We start from the raw sequence: 15,116 nt of genomic DNA on the forward strand, positions 1-15,116 counted from the left end.
GGGGAGAGGGACTGGAGAGAGGGGTGGGACTGGGTGGAACGGGTCATTGGGGAGAAAAAGGGACATCTGTAATATTTTACACAAAAATAAAAATTAGAAAATTTTTTTTAAAAAAATAAAAATAAATAAACCAGTGTAAAAAAGAACATTTGCCTGGCCAGGCATGGCTCAGCAGTTGAGCATATACCTAGGATCCAGGAGATTCGGTTCAATTCGCGGTCAGGGCACATCCCTGGGTTCTGGGCTCAATCCCCAGCAGAGTGCGTGCAGGAGGCAGCCGATCAATGACTCTCACGGTTGATGTTTCTATCTATCTCTCTCCCTCTCCCTCTCTCTGAAATCAATAAAGACATATTTAAAAAATAATAATAATAAAAAAGAACATTTAAAATATTTCTATAGTAAATAGTTGTATTAATTCTTAAACTTCTATTTATACAAATATGAAAAGCTTGTGAATATAACTATTATAAGTGACAACAGTTGACCAGAGAAATAAACAACTCTTATTTTTGAAGGCCTTAAACTTTATTATCTGTGAACTGACAAGTATTTGTACTTTTAAAATTCATACTGCTCTTCCTTCTATTTAGGTAAGGCACTCATAAAGGAAGGTAAAGATGCGCCAGAAAAATGAAACTTGGGTTCATGACTACTATTCAAGTCTTAAGGTGTTTAATTGACTACATTTAAATTAATCCTGCTATGAATATGGTAAAATGTTTAAAGAGCTTTCCTAAAGCTCTCTAGCCTTTCTTCATACATTAATCTCTTCCCTACTCATTTTTAAAGTGCCAGGTTAGCAACCAAATACTAAAATCCACAAACAAAGAACAAACAGTGAACTGAAAATCCTTGTCCCACTTAGAGTGTTAAATATAGATTCGAAAATTTAAAAAAAGAAATAGTTTGTAATTCATGGGCATAGATGGGTAGAAAGAAAGTGTCACCCTATTTACAGTTCCATCTTGAATCTACAGTACCATCTTGCCATCTTGTTGGAAAGTGAAATACAATGGGTATGCAGTCTTGCAGTAGACCCGGAAAGAGCATGGATGAAGCCTTCTAACACCTATTTCAGTGACTATCTTAAAACACTAAAATATAGACTTTGGTACGCTCTCATTTGTGATATTTCTTTTAAGATATTTAAGAATAGACAGATGACTCTTTTTAAGACAGTGTTGAAGAAGACCGGCCTGAATCAGCTAGGATAAACTAAGCTATTTTGCAGTTTAAAACAAAAAAAAACTACCAAATCGCAGACAAAAACAATAAAGGTTTACAACTCTCTCTTGCTATATATTCAGAAAATGAATTAGCTAAGTGATTGTAGGCTTGCTTCAGGCATAGCTGGTTCAAGATACTCCAAGGTGGTTCATCAGGATCTGCCTTCTTGTTTCCTTCAGTTCTGTTTTCTTCTGTGCTGGCCCCAGTCTCAAGCAGCCACCACCAGTTCCAGGCTGACATCCATATAACTCCAAGTCTAGGAGGAAAGGAAGGTTTTCTTCTCTCCCATGAAAATCCCAGTAATACCCATAAAAGTCTCAGAAGTCACCTAACTGAAACAGTTGAGTTGCATACCCAGCCCTGAGCCAACTGCTGGGAAGAAGGAGATGGAAATGCACTGATTAGCCTGGTGCCCATGGAGGGATTAGCCCCATTTGAATTCTGTGGGTCGACAATGTAAAAGGATTAGTCCCCTCAAAAAAATCTAGGTGGTGTTACCAGATGAGAGGATGTTAATGCAAGCCCAAACAGCAGTATGTATTGTATGGTCCGAGACTGAAAATGCCATGGCTCCCTGCCTGATTCAGGCCCTGATGATTTCCATATTATAGAATGTGACAGTAAAGCCTCCTTTGTGCTCCCTAATGGTTATAAGGAAGGGTTATTCAATTTTAGTTATTTGTCCAAGAAGTAGATATTGAGTATATATAATACACCAAAAACTCTATCACCTGATGGAAATATAAATTCCAACAAAATACAATCCTTGCCCTCAAAGAGCTCCTGGGGGCAAGGACATCTAATGCAAAATTACAAATTACTGTCCTACATATTATAAAAGAGGTATGTAGGAAGTGCTGTGTAACATTTGTCCTGAATTTTACTGATCATTGAACTTACTTTTCTAGATCAATTCTGAACTCACAAAGTTCACTTAAATCTATTTCAAAACAGCAAAACTCTAGTATTTTTCATGAAAATTATATTAAATAAATAGCCAGGTTTTAGGACCTAAAGTTCAAAGTCTAAAATGTCACATCCTTGTTTTACTGTCAATCAGCATTTACAATGAGATGCATAAATGGCATTCTAAGTTTGTGTGAAGGTGACCTTGAAAGCAGTTCTTTTTTCCCCAAAGTAATAAATGCCTCAGGGAGATAACTATCACATTCTTTGCCATGGACAACCAACAGCTTGCAATCCCACCTGCCATTCAAAACTCTCCAGAACTCTCCAGTACAGACTCCTTATACTGAAGCAGGTAGTGCCAGGTAAGTACAAGTGGGGACAAGAGAGTCATGTTAGCAGAAGTAAAGCCTGGATGCACTTACCTCACAAAAGTTATTCATTTCTCCTAAATGTGTAACATCTTCAAAAATCGTAGAAAGTTGTATGAAACATAACAGAAAGGAAGACTTTGTTCATGAGTGAAATTTGGAAGTATTCCTAAAATTAATCAAGTCTGTTGATTTCTTTTTCTTCTTGACTAGAAATTCATGTGAGGTAGAAAGTGAACATTTAAGAAAGTTTTTAAAACATGGAGACTAGTCTTTATTTACTTTCATTTAAGAAACAGTTATTGAGCACTTATGACATGCCCCATATCACACCAGGCAACGTTTATGCACAAATGAATGTTTCACAGTACTGGTCCTTGTCTCACGTCTACTGGGGGAGATAAGGGCATAGGAAATTAGGTACAGCATTATGTCATTCGCACTATACACAGGCTTTGGCCAGGTGCTGGTAGAAGCGGTCAGAGGTGGAAAGGGGGAGGAAAGGGTCATGTTTAAGTGGAGGCTTCAAAGGTGCATTGTAGTTCACTATGTTGATGAGGTCAAGGAGGGTTCGCGTAGTAGAGAAAAAGAAACGAAGGTATAAAATGTATGTCATGTATAAGGAACTTCAGGAAGCCCATATGGTCAGAGGGAAGTCATTGACAGCTTTTAAACAAGGGAGCAACATGATCAAAACTTGTGCCTCTGAAAAAATCCTTCTGGCAATGTAATGGAGGATTCGATTGGAGAAGGGAAGAGTTTGGAAGTAGGAACACCAGGGGGCTCCTGTGGGCCTTGGGACATGAGGAAAGACTAAACTAAGGCTATGAGACTGGAGCAACGAGGGCATGGTGATTAGTTGCTAGTAAAGCAGAAATGACAGGACCTGGGGATGGGTGGGAAGAAGTGAAAGAGGGAAATATCAGGCATGATTCCCAGGCTGGGCTGGCTTCAAAGGCATGTGATCTGTGCAGTCTCTCAGGGCCCTCCACTCAGAACCCAGGCTTGGTTTCATGCTCTAACACCATCTTAAAATCATTAATTTTTGAACAAAGGGCCTCATCTGCTCAATTTCATTTTGAACTGGGCCCTACAAATCCTATAGCCAGTCCTATTCCCAGGTTTCTGCCTTGAGCTAAGGGGTGGATATCACAGTGCCAGTAATTGAAATTGGAAACGGAAGAACACATTTTGTTCCACGAGGGGTGAATGAAGAGATGAGTTCAGTTGTATAACACATGTCCTATGAGTCATCAAAGTAGGGAAATTCAGTAGGCTGTGAGAAATTGAATGTAAATTCCAAACAAGGTACAAGCTAGAGTTACAGATGCGGGGAGTACCAAGGCCAAGGGGGGGAGACGCTGGACGTGGTTGAAAGTGTGTATAGGGAAAAGAAGCTGGAGACAGAACCCTCAGGAGCACCAAAGTTTTAGGGATTAGAGAAGGGAAAGAGAAATGAAAGAGGAGGAGTCAGAGCCCTGTGGGAATTGTGTCCTAGAAGACAAAGAAAAAGGACTCTCAGGAAGGAGGGAGTGACCCTGTGAAGCAGATGCCACAAAGAGATCCAATAGGCTAATGCCCATTGCATTTAGCAACTAGAGGGTTGGAGGTAATTACTGAGAGCACTGGTGGAGCTGTACGTTATTGTGATAGGAAAACGGGAAAAGCAGGAGGAAACTGTAAGTGCAGACTATCCTTTCAAGAACCTGGGCGATGAAGGCAAATGGAGGAGAGGAGGAGAGTAGAAGGTATGTAGAATAAAGGCAGGTTTGGGGTATTTTTTCCTCTTCAGATGGGGAAATGGAGCAGGTTTGTACGTGAGAGCACTGTTCTTAGGTGAGAGGAGGACACACTTCCAGGACAGAAGCACAAAAGATTAAGGGTGGGAATGAAGGTGGACAGATTCATAGATGGAGTGGGCAGAAGGTGAGTGTTATACATGCCCTCCCCTGCACATATACATGCAAAAAATAAATAAATAAAATAAAAAAACAACAAAAAACCAACAAATCTCTAGTTTTCTTAGCAGTGTTAAGTTTACTACTGAGTGGGGTGGTCAGGAGAGCAGAGGGGCTTTAGAAGAGTGTTGGAGGTGAGAACTCTGCCCTTTGGAGAGGACACTGACCTGGGACAGGTATAACTGTCTTGTAGCCAGAAGGGCTCAGCTGCTGTGAGAGCAGAGGCCAGTCTCAGGAAAGAGGCAGAACTGAACCACGCTTGCAATTTGAATAGATGAAAAACTGTAATAATCTACTCTGGCCCAGGGTATTTAATACTTGACAGGGTGAAAAGAGATTTGTCTTTCAATATTTTTCTTTTAATTAAGCTCTGAAGACCATGCATTGCAACATCAGACCCTCTCAACAGCACCTGCTTTCTCAGCACTCTCAGGGCTGCCCAGCCAGCACCTAGGATCCTGAGCAAGTTAGAGACTGTAGCAGGGCAAGTGCTGATTTGGTGAATAATTAATGCATGGCTAAGACCTGAGGCTCCTGCCCCCCTCAGCGGAAAGCATGTTTATAAACTCATAAAGCAGCTTACTGTATGGTCTAATGATTAAACTTTCCTGGGCCCTATTTCATTACAGCTAAGTTAAAAACTGACCAACTGACCACTCAAACCTTCTCCCTGGGGTGATTAATTAGAAAACAAGCAAAATTTCCTGACTGGACTAGCAACTAACTACGCTTCCCTCATTCCAAGCACTTTTGCCCAGAGCAGGACTCAAGAAAGCTTAAGCCTTGACTCCAGGCATTGCTAAGGCAGGAGAGCCCGGCGAATTCGCGGCAGGGGTGTCAGGGCGCTGCGGCCCGCCGGCCTCTCCGCCTCTCCGCCTCTCCGGCCCCGGCGGTGAGTGCGCTTGCTTTTACCACTATTTAACCAGACAGGTCACACACGGCGTCAAGGTGAGAAGGGAAAAGGCGTCACTTAACAAGCGTCGTTCGAGAAATTATCTGAATTAGAGCCATCGTCTAGATTAAGGTAAAGAGCACATTTTTAAAAACAGAATCAGATGGGTAATTCAATGCCGTGGCCAGCTGGCCAGGCCCTGGGTAAATGTGTGCGCAAAGGAAGCGTAGTAAAGGGCAGTTTCCTTTCCTCGAATGAAGACATAGGTGCCGCCTAGCCGAAGCTCAACGATGCTGAGACCAGACGGTTCTCTCCTTTCTCAAGAACCAGCCTGACCCGTCCACCCTTGCCAAGGTTTAGCCCGCCTTCCCAAGTGCAGGAGTTAGTAGCCTTGGGCACCTTTTAGTGACTCACTCCTTACAAATGTAAATTGCACCAGTGCGCGGGAGGTCCCGACCAGCCCCCCAACCCGGCGATCTGAACACCCACCTCCGAGACTAGCCCAGACGCAACGCGCCCCCTTCACACAGCTGGGGACACACACCCGGTGGCAGCCCCGTAGCCCCTCGCGGGGAACTGGAAGAGCCAAAACTCGGCAGCGACCCCAAGCGCGTTCCTAAAACAAAAGCTTCCCGGGAGGGTGGGACCTCGCCCCCTCCAGGCCAAGTTGTGGCCTCCCGCTGCCCTCCCCCTTCGCTGGCTCTCAGAATGCGCATGAGCAGAGGCGCCTCCCTCCGTTCCTCCCAAGGCTAAACTTTCTAATTCCCTTCTTTGGCTTGGGCTGCGGGCCGCCGGGAGAGCGCTCGCACCGCAGGGTGAGCTGAACAAAGTGGCTGCGCTATTTCCCCCTCCCCACCTCCTACCCTCCCACCCCTCGCTTCCGTGGGAGAGGCAGGAAATGGAAGGGCCCCTCTGCTCTCCCTGAACATTTGCCTTTTTCCCCCCACTCCACCTCCATAAAGGAACACAGGGCAGGCGGCTCGGTGATCGCTCCTCTGCCGCGTCCCCTCGGCTCAAGGGACTGGACATGGGGCCGCTCCAGGTGTTCGCTTTCAGTGTCTTAGGTAATTCCGAGGAAACGGTGGGGGAAGGGGTGGGCTTGGATGTGGGGGAGGAAAACCCCAAAGCTGTTTGACCCAGCTTTGAGGGCGCCTGGGGGATTGGGAGAGGGGCTGGAGTGGAAATTAGTAAATACCAGTGCCCTCGGTGGCGGCTGAAGGAGCGCGAGGATCGTCGCGGAGCCGCATAGCCGGCTCCGGGTCCAGAGCCCCGAGTCCCGGGGCCGCGGCGCGGGACTTTACACCTTCTGCGCGCTCCTGCTGGGGCTCTCCACCGCCGGGGCAGGCTCCCCGGGGGAAGGGCTAGCCGCGGAGGGTTCCGCGGGACCCCATTTCCCAGAAAAGGGCCGGAGCTGAGCGCTGGCTTCGTCCTGGGAAGAGACTGGGGCCATGTGGCTTTAATTAACCAGAGCTGTCTGCCCCCGGATGGCGCCAGAAACAGCTGGACCGGGAGCTTCCCAGGAATGGCGAAGCGTTGAAGCCGCTCCAAAGCCTCAGGGATTGTCCGCTGGCCCCTTGCTCGGGGAAAGCGGCGTCCCACGCGAACCCGCCACCTCACCCCCAACCCAGGGATCTTTGCGCGTGCACGCACGTGCGCGCACACACATGCACACCCTCTCATAGACCCCCACGATCACAGATTTCCGCGCGCACACACCCTCGCACGCACAGCGAGGATGCACAGGCTGCCACATGCACGCGGGTTCACTTACACTCCAGTGCAGATGTACGGCGTCTGCCTGCCCGCCTCCCTGCACCCAAGCTTAGTCACGTCGGAATGGTGGGTTTGCACTTCTGTCTTTTGTGCCCGGAGCTGCTCCCCCGGGGCAGATCGGGGTGGACGCGGTGCCCTTGGCTGCTGGACAAACCTGAGATCGTTTGTGTGTTTTTCCGAATTCTCTCCACGTCTCTGCCTCCCCCGCCTTTCCCTCACTCACCTCTCCATTGTGTCGCTTTCCTGTGCATTCTGCTTCCTTCTGAACCTACTCTATCCCGGCCCCTGCTTGTTCTTTTGGCTCGGGCTCGCTACCTACTCCCAATCCCTCGCCCCCCCTCCCCGTGCCTCTGTCTGCCGCTTCCACAGCGCTGTTGGGAGCCCGAGCGCGCGCCCAAGAACCGGAGTTTAGCTACGGCTGCGCCGAGGGCAGCTGCTACCCGGCCACCGGGGACCTCCTCATCGGCAGAGCGCAGAGGCTCTCGGCGACCTCGACGTGCGGGCTGCACACGCCCGAGCCTTACTGCATCGTGAGCCACCTCCAGGTGAGGGCGGAGCCCAGCCGGACTCTGCGCGCCTCCTCCTGTCCGGACCAAAGGGGCAGGCCCAGGGGACTGCACATCCTGCCGCCATCCAGATAGGAAGCCGCGCCAGGCGGGGAGGTCCCGGGTTAGGCTGGTAGCTCACCCTTTTCCCCAACTCAGTTTGCGCAGTTGCATCCGCCACATGTTTCCTGCGGCCGCCGCCGCGGGCACGGGCTTTAGGCAGAGGCAGAGATGCGCGCAGACGGGCCCGGCGCTCCCCGGGATTCCAGAAGTGTGCGGGCGCGAGCGCGGGCGGTTTAATCTTTCCCCTTTGAAAAACGTCTGTAGAAATGGTTCATCTTTCTTTCTTTCTTTCTTTCTTTCTTTCTTTCTTTCTTTCTTTCTTTCTTTCTTTCTTTCTTTCTTTCTTTCTTTCTTTCTTTCTTTCTTTCTTTCTTTCTTTCTTTCTTTCTTTCTTTTTCTTTCTTTCTTCTCCTTCCTTCCTTCCTTCCTTCCTTCTTTCCTTCCTTCCTTCCTTCCTTCCTTCCTTCCTTCCTTCCTTCCTTCCTTCCTTCCTTCCTTCCTTCCTTCCTTCCTTCCTTCCTTCCTTCCTTCCTTCCTCTCTCTCTCTCTCTCTTTCTTTCTTTCTAATAACGAGTAGTGATCTTGGACCTTTTTTTCATACCTTGCACTTGGATGAAGGATATTCCAACACTGACAGACGCTTTGTCTCCAACATCGGACCTGTCTTTCTCCCCTCTCTCGGTGCTGTTCTCCAGCTACATTTATTGCTCTCGGGTTCAGATGCTCTTTCTCAAAATGCGCTGGTTGCCATGGCACCCTGGTAGCTGAGCACCTGAGTGAAATTTCAGGGCGTTTTCTGTTTCTAAAAGAGAACCAGATTTTAGATTTAAGAAGTCACATTTTTACAAAATCAAAACTAATTTTAAAAGAAGACAACGTGTAAACTACCCAGAATGAGAATTCCTTTCCTTGATTTTTAAAAAGGGGACTGGTATCTCAGGCCTCTCTGGCAAGCAGGTGTTAGTCTCCCACGTGGGGCAAGTTCCAAGTCAGTTGCTCTAATTTTGTTCACTCCACCCACCTGTATACCTGCCCTTCAGGAGCAGGACAGAGAGCGATAAGCTTTACACAGCAGATTCCTTAGGATGGAGTCACTTTTACAGAGCAGGAGAGCCCATTCTGGAGACGTGATAAATTAAACCAAAGGAATGTGGTAAAGTAGATTCCACTCCCACTCCTTTGCTTCCAGATTTATGCAGAGGTGTCTAGACTGCTTCCTCCTGATTAAAAGGGAGGCTATAATTAAACACATTGTAAGTTCTGGTAATTGTTCTTCAGTATTAGTATCCTTGACTACAAGCTAATGAAGGCAGTAGATGTTACTTTTTCTAATATTAGCATATAAATTCTATCTAAAATATTATGCTCACATTTACCTCAGAGGCCAGGATATCCTGTAAATGAATCACCCAATTCTGAAACCAGCTTTGACCAGAATGAGAATTGGACTATTTGTGTTGAAAGCAAGTAGAGCTGTACTCTCTGGTTTACATGATTACCCAAGAAATTGTGGAGTGCTCTGCACAGATATCAGAGCCTAAAGAAAGGGGCCGGGTGTGCACTTTTCTTAGGCATTTAGTGGGTGTGAAATTGAATCAGGAAATTTATGTATTTTGTTCAGGGTCTTACTGCATCCCTAACTTCTGGTCTCTATATTTTCATTAGTGCATCTTGCCAGGCTCTGAATCCTTTTGTGGGGAAGGAGATAGATAAATTGTGAAAGTACAGTTTATATTGTACTCGTAAGAATATCACCCTTGCTTAAATGTTGTTTGTAACGTGTGTTGATCTCTCTAGATTTCAGTCTTAGCATCATTTTCAGACTTAAGGATAATCTGCATTTCAGAAAACTTAGGTAGAGAACAGAGCTCCATGTGGAAGGGGAATGATTAAGTTTCCCTATTTATGATTTGCCATGCTGGAATACCAAGAGGGTTCTCTGAACTCTCCTGACCCAATGCCAGAGTAGCTGAGGTCCTCATTTTAAGGAGAAGGAAACTTAGAAGAGAGCATTTCAAAGCTACTCTAAAACCTAAAGTGTGCCTCAGTTCCAGTTCAGGTCCACTTTGGTGTTCTTTGAGTTGGTCATAGTGTATAGTGCTCCCAACACAATAGGACAGTTTGGTCCCTGCTTCCCCAGGTATCCTAAGAAGTTTGTAGTCTGCAGGCAACTATCACTGGTTCATAGCTTGGGCAGAGTAGAAGCTAAGAAATCTTGTTCTGTTCCTAAAGGTTCTTAAATATGTCTGCCTAATACTTGGGTTTTGCTTTATGTAGGTTTTAGAAAATCAGGCCAAATGAATTGTGTGAGTTTTTTCTTAAATTTTCAGTCAACAAAAATTCTCTATTATTAATACCTCTTCTGCATTTTACTTGAAGAGTAAGCTTCTATAGTTATTTATTGAGATTAAGGCTTAAGCCTAGAAATTTCATTTTGATTATATTAGCTGGTGGAAACAATGCTTTCTTTTACTTTTGACCTTGAATTTGCAAGAGAGGAGGAAATTTTCAGGATAATTTCATACTGAGTAAATTAAATTGTGAAAGGCATGTGATATGTCATTTAAGTCATTTTGGCATATTCATTTTTCTTGAAGCAAGTAGGTTTGATTTTTGTATTGTGGGCCTGATTTTTAGCGTGTGTGCGCGCGTGTGTGTGTGCGTGTGAGTGGTTGTTTCCTAGACTTATGAAACTCACTTTGCTTTCAGGAGGACAAAAAATGCTTCACATGCAGTTCACAAGATCCTTATCATGAGACCCTCAATCCCGACAGTCATCTCATTGAAAATGTGGTCACTACATTTGCTCCAAACCGCCTTAAGATTTGGTGGCAATCTGAAAATGGTATGTGGTTGGTGTGGGAACAAGTGTGTGAACTGCGATCGGTCACTTGAAAGGGTTTTACAGACTCCTGGGTGTTGGGTGTTTGCAATTACAATTGGTTCCTCTGACCTGTGATCATGGCCTTGGACAGATTTACTGCCTGAAGCACTAACTTCTCTTGGTAAAATCTGTCCTTCTTCCTGAAGCATGCACGTCCTATCAGAAAGCAGTCTTTCGTGCTAGACCAGAGTATTTCGCAGTTCTCGTTCTGAGGGGGGCCTGTGGGGAATGTGTGTAGGTAGGTGCTGAGGAGGGCGTGGGAAGGTCCTGTACTATCTCAGGGCCTTATTCTTCCACAAAAATGTAGCATCTTTCATTTTGATTAATCCCAAATGAAAGGGCAGAATCAACCCCCACCACTATCACCATTTTCTTCTATCTAAAGAAAAATTTTTTTTATAAATATTCCTTACTGTCATTTATTTATTTATTTTATTTTTAAAAATATATCTTTATTGATTTTGAGAGAGGAAAGGAGAGGGAGAGAGAGAGATAGAGACATCAATGATGAGAGAGTCATTGATCTCCTGCCTCCCGCAACCCCCTGACTGGGGATCGAACCTGCAACCCAGGCATGTGCCCTGATCAAGAATCGAACCCCGATTGCCTGGGATCCTAGGTCAACCCTCAACCGCTGAGCCACGCCCGGCTGGGCTAAAGAAAATTTAATAATAGGACTATGAGTGAGCACTGGCTGTGATTTTTCAAAGACTCGGTCAACATAGATAGGACCCCAAGTCAGTTTCCTTAGTGAGTGTGTAAATTCAATCCTTTGTCCCTTCTTTGCCGTTTAGATTTTGGTTTAATAAATTCATCAAATGTGATGTTATTATTGCTGTGGAATTATGCAAAAAATTAGTTTTGCATTTGTTTCAAACTTGAGTGCTAAACTTTGGGAAATAAAGGTAGAGTTATTATGTTTGTTAATTAACAATGTATCATTAGATTTTTTTTTAAAAAATGAGAGAAAAGGCTCTCAGAAGCAAACCTAAGCCTGGCCATAGAAAGCATGGACACTACTCGATCTTGTTATTATATGCCCTACACCTGAGAAGTTTTTGGATGCTTGCAGTCATTCATCATTCTTAAGAAAAACTCCCTTAATAGACTTCCTCATCATGACTATAAAATCCCTCATGCTTTCTAGAAAGCTGTTGGTTTCTGAGGAGGCTGATTATTCACTGGTTGGCCTGGGGGCTCCATTGGTTACCGGCTTGATTGAGACAGACTGGTCCTCAGAAAGCATGTATCACTTAGAGCCTTATTGATTCTTTCAAGAGTGTATCTTGGTTGATAGATCAGTGTGACAGAGAAGTTTCTGTAACTCTGCACCTGAGTCACAGAAGATTCTGAAAGAGCACAGAGCTTGTTACAAGCAGACATTTCCTGACTGCTCATGTTCTTCCAGTGAAATGGAAAGACAGAAGAAGGATGCCTCAATGTTAGAACAAGACTGTTTCCATTTTAGGTGATAGATATTAAAATAGTTCATCATTTGCTACAATTGTAGAGGAGGGGTTTTTCTTGGTTACATCAGGAGTTTAAAATTTTCTACAACTTAATTTGTGTGGCAAGAGAGGCCAAATGCCAGAAAGAAGAATTTTTCAATGAGAGGGTCTTGATTTCTCTGTCACTCTGACACAAGATTAGATGATGGGACTGATGGAATTTGGCCTTCAGAAAGTCGGACCCATTGTTACTGTCCCTTGTCATCTCTCTGTTGTCTGATGGTTCACAATTAAGGATTTTCTTTGTTAATGTGATTTCATCTATTTTCTGTGTGTTTTGTCCAAATTGAGCTTTACATGATGGCATTAAATTATCAGTTCTCAGGCATAGAATCAGGCTTGGCATGTTCAGCTACTTTTAACTTACCCTTCATAATGATCTATTCCTAGATCTGACAGAAATCAAATACACTAGAAGAATGATCTTGTTTCCTTTCTCCATGGATTTTTCTTCCCACATTAAAAAAACTGTAGTGCTTTATTAGGTTATAAATCTAAAGTGGAATGTGCTTTTAGGCCACACATTGCAGCACATGGTCTTATGTTGCAAAAATGGTACTAGTCTTATTTGTACTTTATGATTTTTGTTATCTCTTCATTTTGAACAAATATTGCAAGTTTTTAAAAGCCGGGGAGAGGAGAGACATATAGTTGCTTGGCTAACATTTCATCTGAAATGAAATGTCTAGAACAGGTTTATAATATGGTTCTTTTAAATAATTTAGATAAAGTTAGTGTGATTATAACGTTTTTCTTTTAACATTCCAACTAACTCATATCCATTCCAGTGACCACTTCCTCTCCCCCAGTTGATGTGGTAGATTTCCAGCAGGAGAGTTTATTGCAAAAGTCCTACTGATTTCCTGAAAATAACACCAGCTGGTGACATGATTCATTCTGACACATTCCTGTCTTCTTACATTTAAAGCTTCTTTTGCTATGGAAGATGGACCCCCCAAACTCTCTGAAGCACAAGAAAGATATAAAGATCTCCTTTACCAAACTGGCAGGGCCCAAAGGATTGGGGCGGAGGTGTTTTCCATCTCTGGAATTCCAGTGGCCTTTCAGTGTGTTAAAGCTGGTCTGATGGAGCCTCGGGGCATGGTGCAAAGACTCATTTGTTTGTTCAGGCTCTCCACTAGAAAGGGGGGATGTTAGTATTTGTCTGGGCTAGTTTGTTTATTGGACAGACCCTTTGTCTCTTTGGCATTGTTTTTCATTTGTGGAAATGCATCCAAAGCCTTCCCCATAAGGGCTGGGTTTTTCTAAAATGGAGTATAATGTATGTGGTAGACTCATTTCTTTTCCTTGCTGCTGCATAGGAAAAAAGGAGTATTTGTGTTTCTGCTGAAGGGGGATTGTGTCCTTGTGCTTTAGACTGCAAGCTGAGCCCCTGCTGTGCACAGGAAGCGCCCCTCTCCTCTCCCCTTGGAGAGCCTCTTGGCTTCTTAGACGGATGGGAAGATTTTTCACTGTTTCCTAAGTAAAGATGTCCTTGATGCAGCAGGAGGCATTCTGCCAGACGCCTTATTCCAGTGAGCAGATTCAACATGCTGAGCTCCAGAAGGTTTGTGGAAGACGGAGGATCCTCTGACTTGTGCTTTTCCGCTTGAGTCAGGACAGAGGTTTATTGTCATCTTACCTGCATTTTCAGATTAAGATAGAAGGCAAGGAGGATTTCTCTGAGGAGCATAAAGACAACCTAAGAAAATAGTCTCAAATGTTCACAGATGTTCCTGTTTACCTTACTGTTTCCTTTTTATTTAAAAATATCTATAGGCGTGGAAAATGTAACCATCCAACTGGATTTGGAAGCAGAATTCCATTTTACTCATCTCATAATGACCTTCAAGGTAAGGAATCCATAACTTTCCCACAAATGACACATGAGAACACCATGTAATCCCCCTTTCAAAACAGATGTCTGTTGTGAATTGACTGAAACGGGAACTTAAATATTATTGTTGCCATAAATTGGGATAATTGAGCAGTTTTTTAAACACGGGCATGAATAACTATGCTTAATAAATACTCTACACAGCAATAATTAGAGAAAGCCGCTTTTCTAAGGTAATTCAACTGTAAACTTTTAATTAGGTATCTTTTTATTTCCCCATGGAGAGAGGCAGCTCTGGCTCTCCCACACCACAATGAAACATCTGGAGAGTAAATCCCAGATTGCTTGTGTTGACAATTTAATGCTGAGTTTGGTATCTGAAAAGGAAGTGTGTTATCTTTAGTTTCCAAGGTTTTGCAAAATTGATGGGAACAGTTTTACAGTTCCTTAAGAAATGTGTATGCCTTCTTAAATGTAGATTTTCTCATTCTTTTTCTTTCCGAAATGTAAAATGACTCCGGGTCTAGGGAATGCCTCTGTACAAAGTCCCTTTGTTTCTTCTTAAGCAGCTGCCTGGAAATGACAGACGTCACATGGCTTAGAGTACATGTTGGTTCACACAAAACCCATCATTTACTTATTACTTCTCAGATTAAAATCACTTGTGAATAGTTTTCAGTTGGAGTTGGGGACCTTATCTATAACCTCTCAGGTTAGGAAAAGGTGCCAGCGTAGATTTACCATGTGGGCAGGTAGGCATGAAAGTCTCACTTGTGTCCTCTACTGAAGCCTGGGAGGCCGGGGGCATGGCTGGGAGCGGAGGTCAGAATGTGACCGGAGGGGTACTGGGCTGTCGATTCCCTGCCGTTACTGCTGGGGAGGAAGGTTTACACTGTGACACCTGATACTGAGAGGGTTTCCACTAAACATCTGTGTCTTTTTTTCCTTGCCCCTTCATTGATCACACACTCAATCTGGCAGTTAGAATTAACACTCAGCTACGCATGATGATATTACCTTCACGTTATATACACCTGAATATACTCAGTCATCTTTATTAATGTTTATGGTCCTATCTTTTACTTTGGAAAGGCCATATGTTTACATACATGGGTAGTTCTGACATTTTTTTTTATATCCAAAAGTCCT

At 44.2% G+C, this 15,116-nt stretch overlaps 1 protein-coding gene across 3 annotated transcripts in view; it reads left to right on the plus strand.

The window, feature by feature from the left end:
* Positions 1–6,153: 6,153 nt before the first annotated feature.
* The window catches only part of LAMB1 (laminin subunit beta 1), a 71,549-nt gene continuing 62,586 nt past the window's right edge, over positions 6,154–15,116 (plus strand). The window contains exons 1-5 of one of the 3 annotated variants that reach the window (XM_016199130.2): positions 6,154–6,172; positions 6,320–6,421; positions 7,500–7,675; positions 10,448–10,583; positions 13,910–13,983. In XM_016199130.2, coding sequence (XP_016054616.2) covers positions 6,385–6,421; positions 7,500–7,675; positions 10,448–10,583; positions 13,910–13,983 — 423 coding nt within the window. In that variant the 5' untranslated portion in view covers positions 6,154–6,172; positions 6,320–6,384. Of the gene's footprint in view, positions 6,173–6,280; positions 6,422–7,499; positions 7,676–10,447; positions 10,584–13,909; positions 13,984–15,116 lie in introns of those variants that run through there. The other 2 variants (XM_016199131.2, XM_016199132.2) reach the window with 2 other exon arrangements.

This window comes from Miniopterus natalensis, chromosome 10 (genome assembly GCF_054644295.1).
Source record: "Miniopterus natalensis isolate mMinNat1 chromosome 10, mMinNat1.hap1, whole genome shotgun sequence".
Lineage (NCBI taxonomy): Eukaryota > Metazoa > Chordata > Mammalia > Chiroptera > Miniopteridae > Miniopterus > Miniopterus natalensis.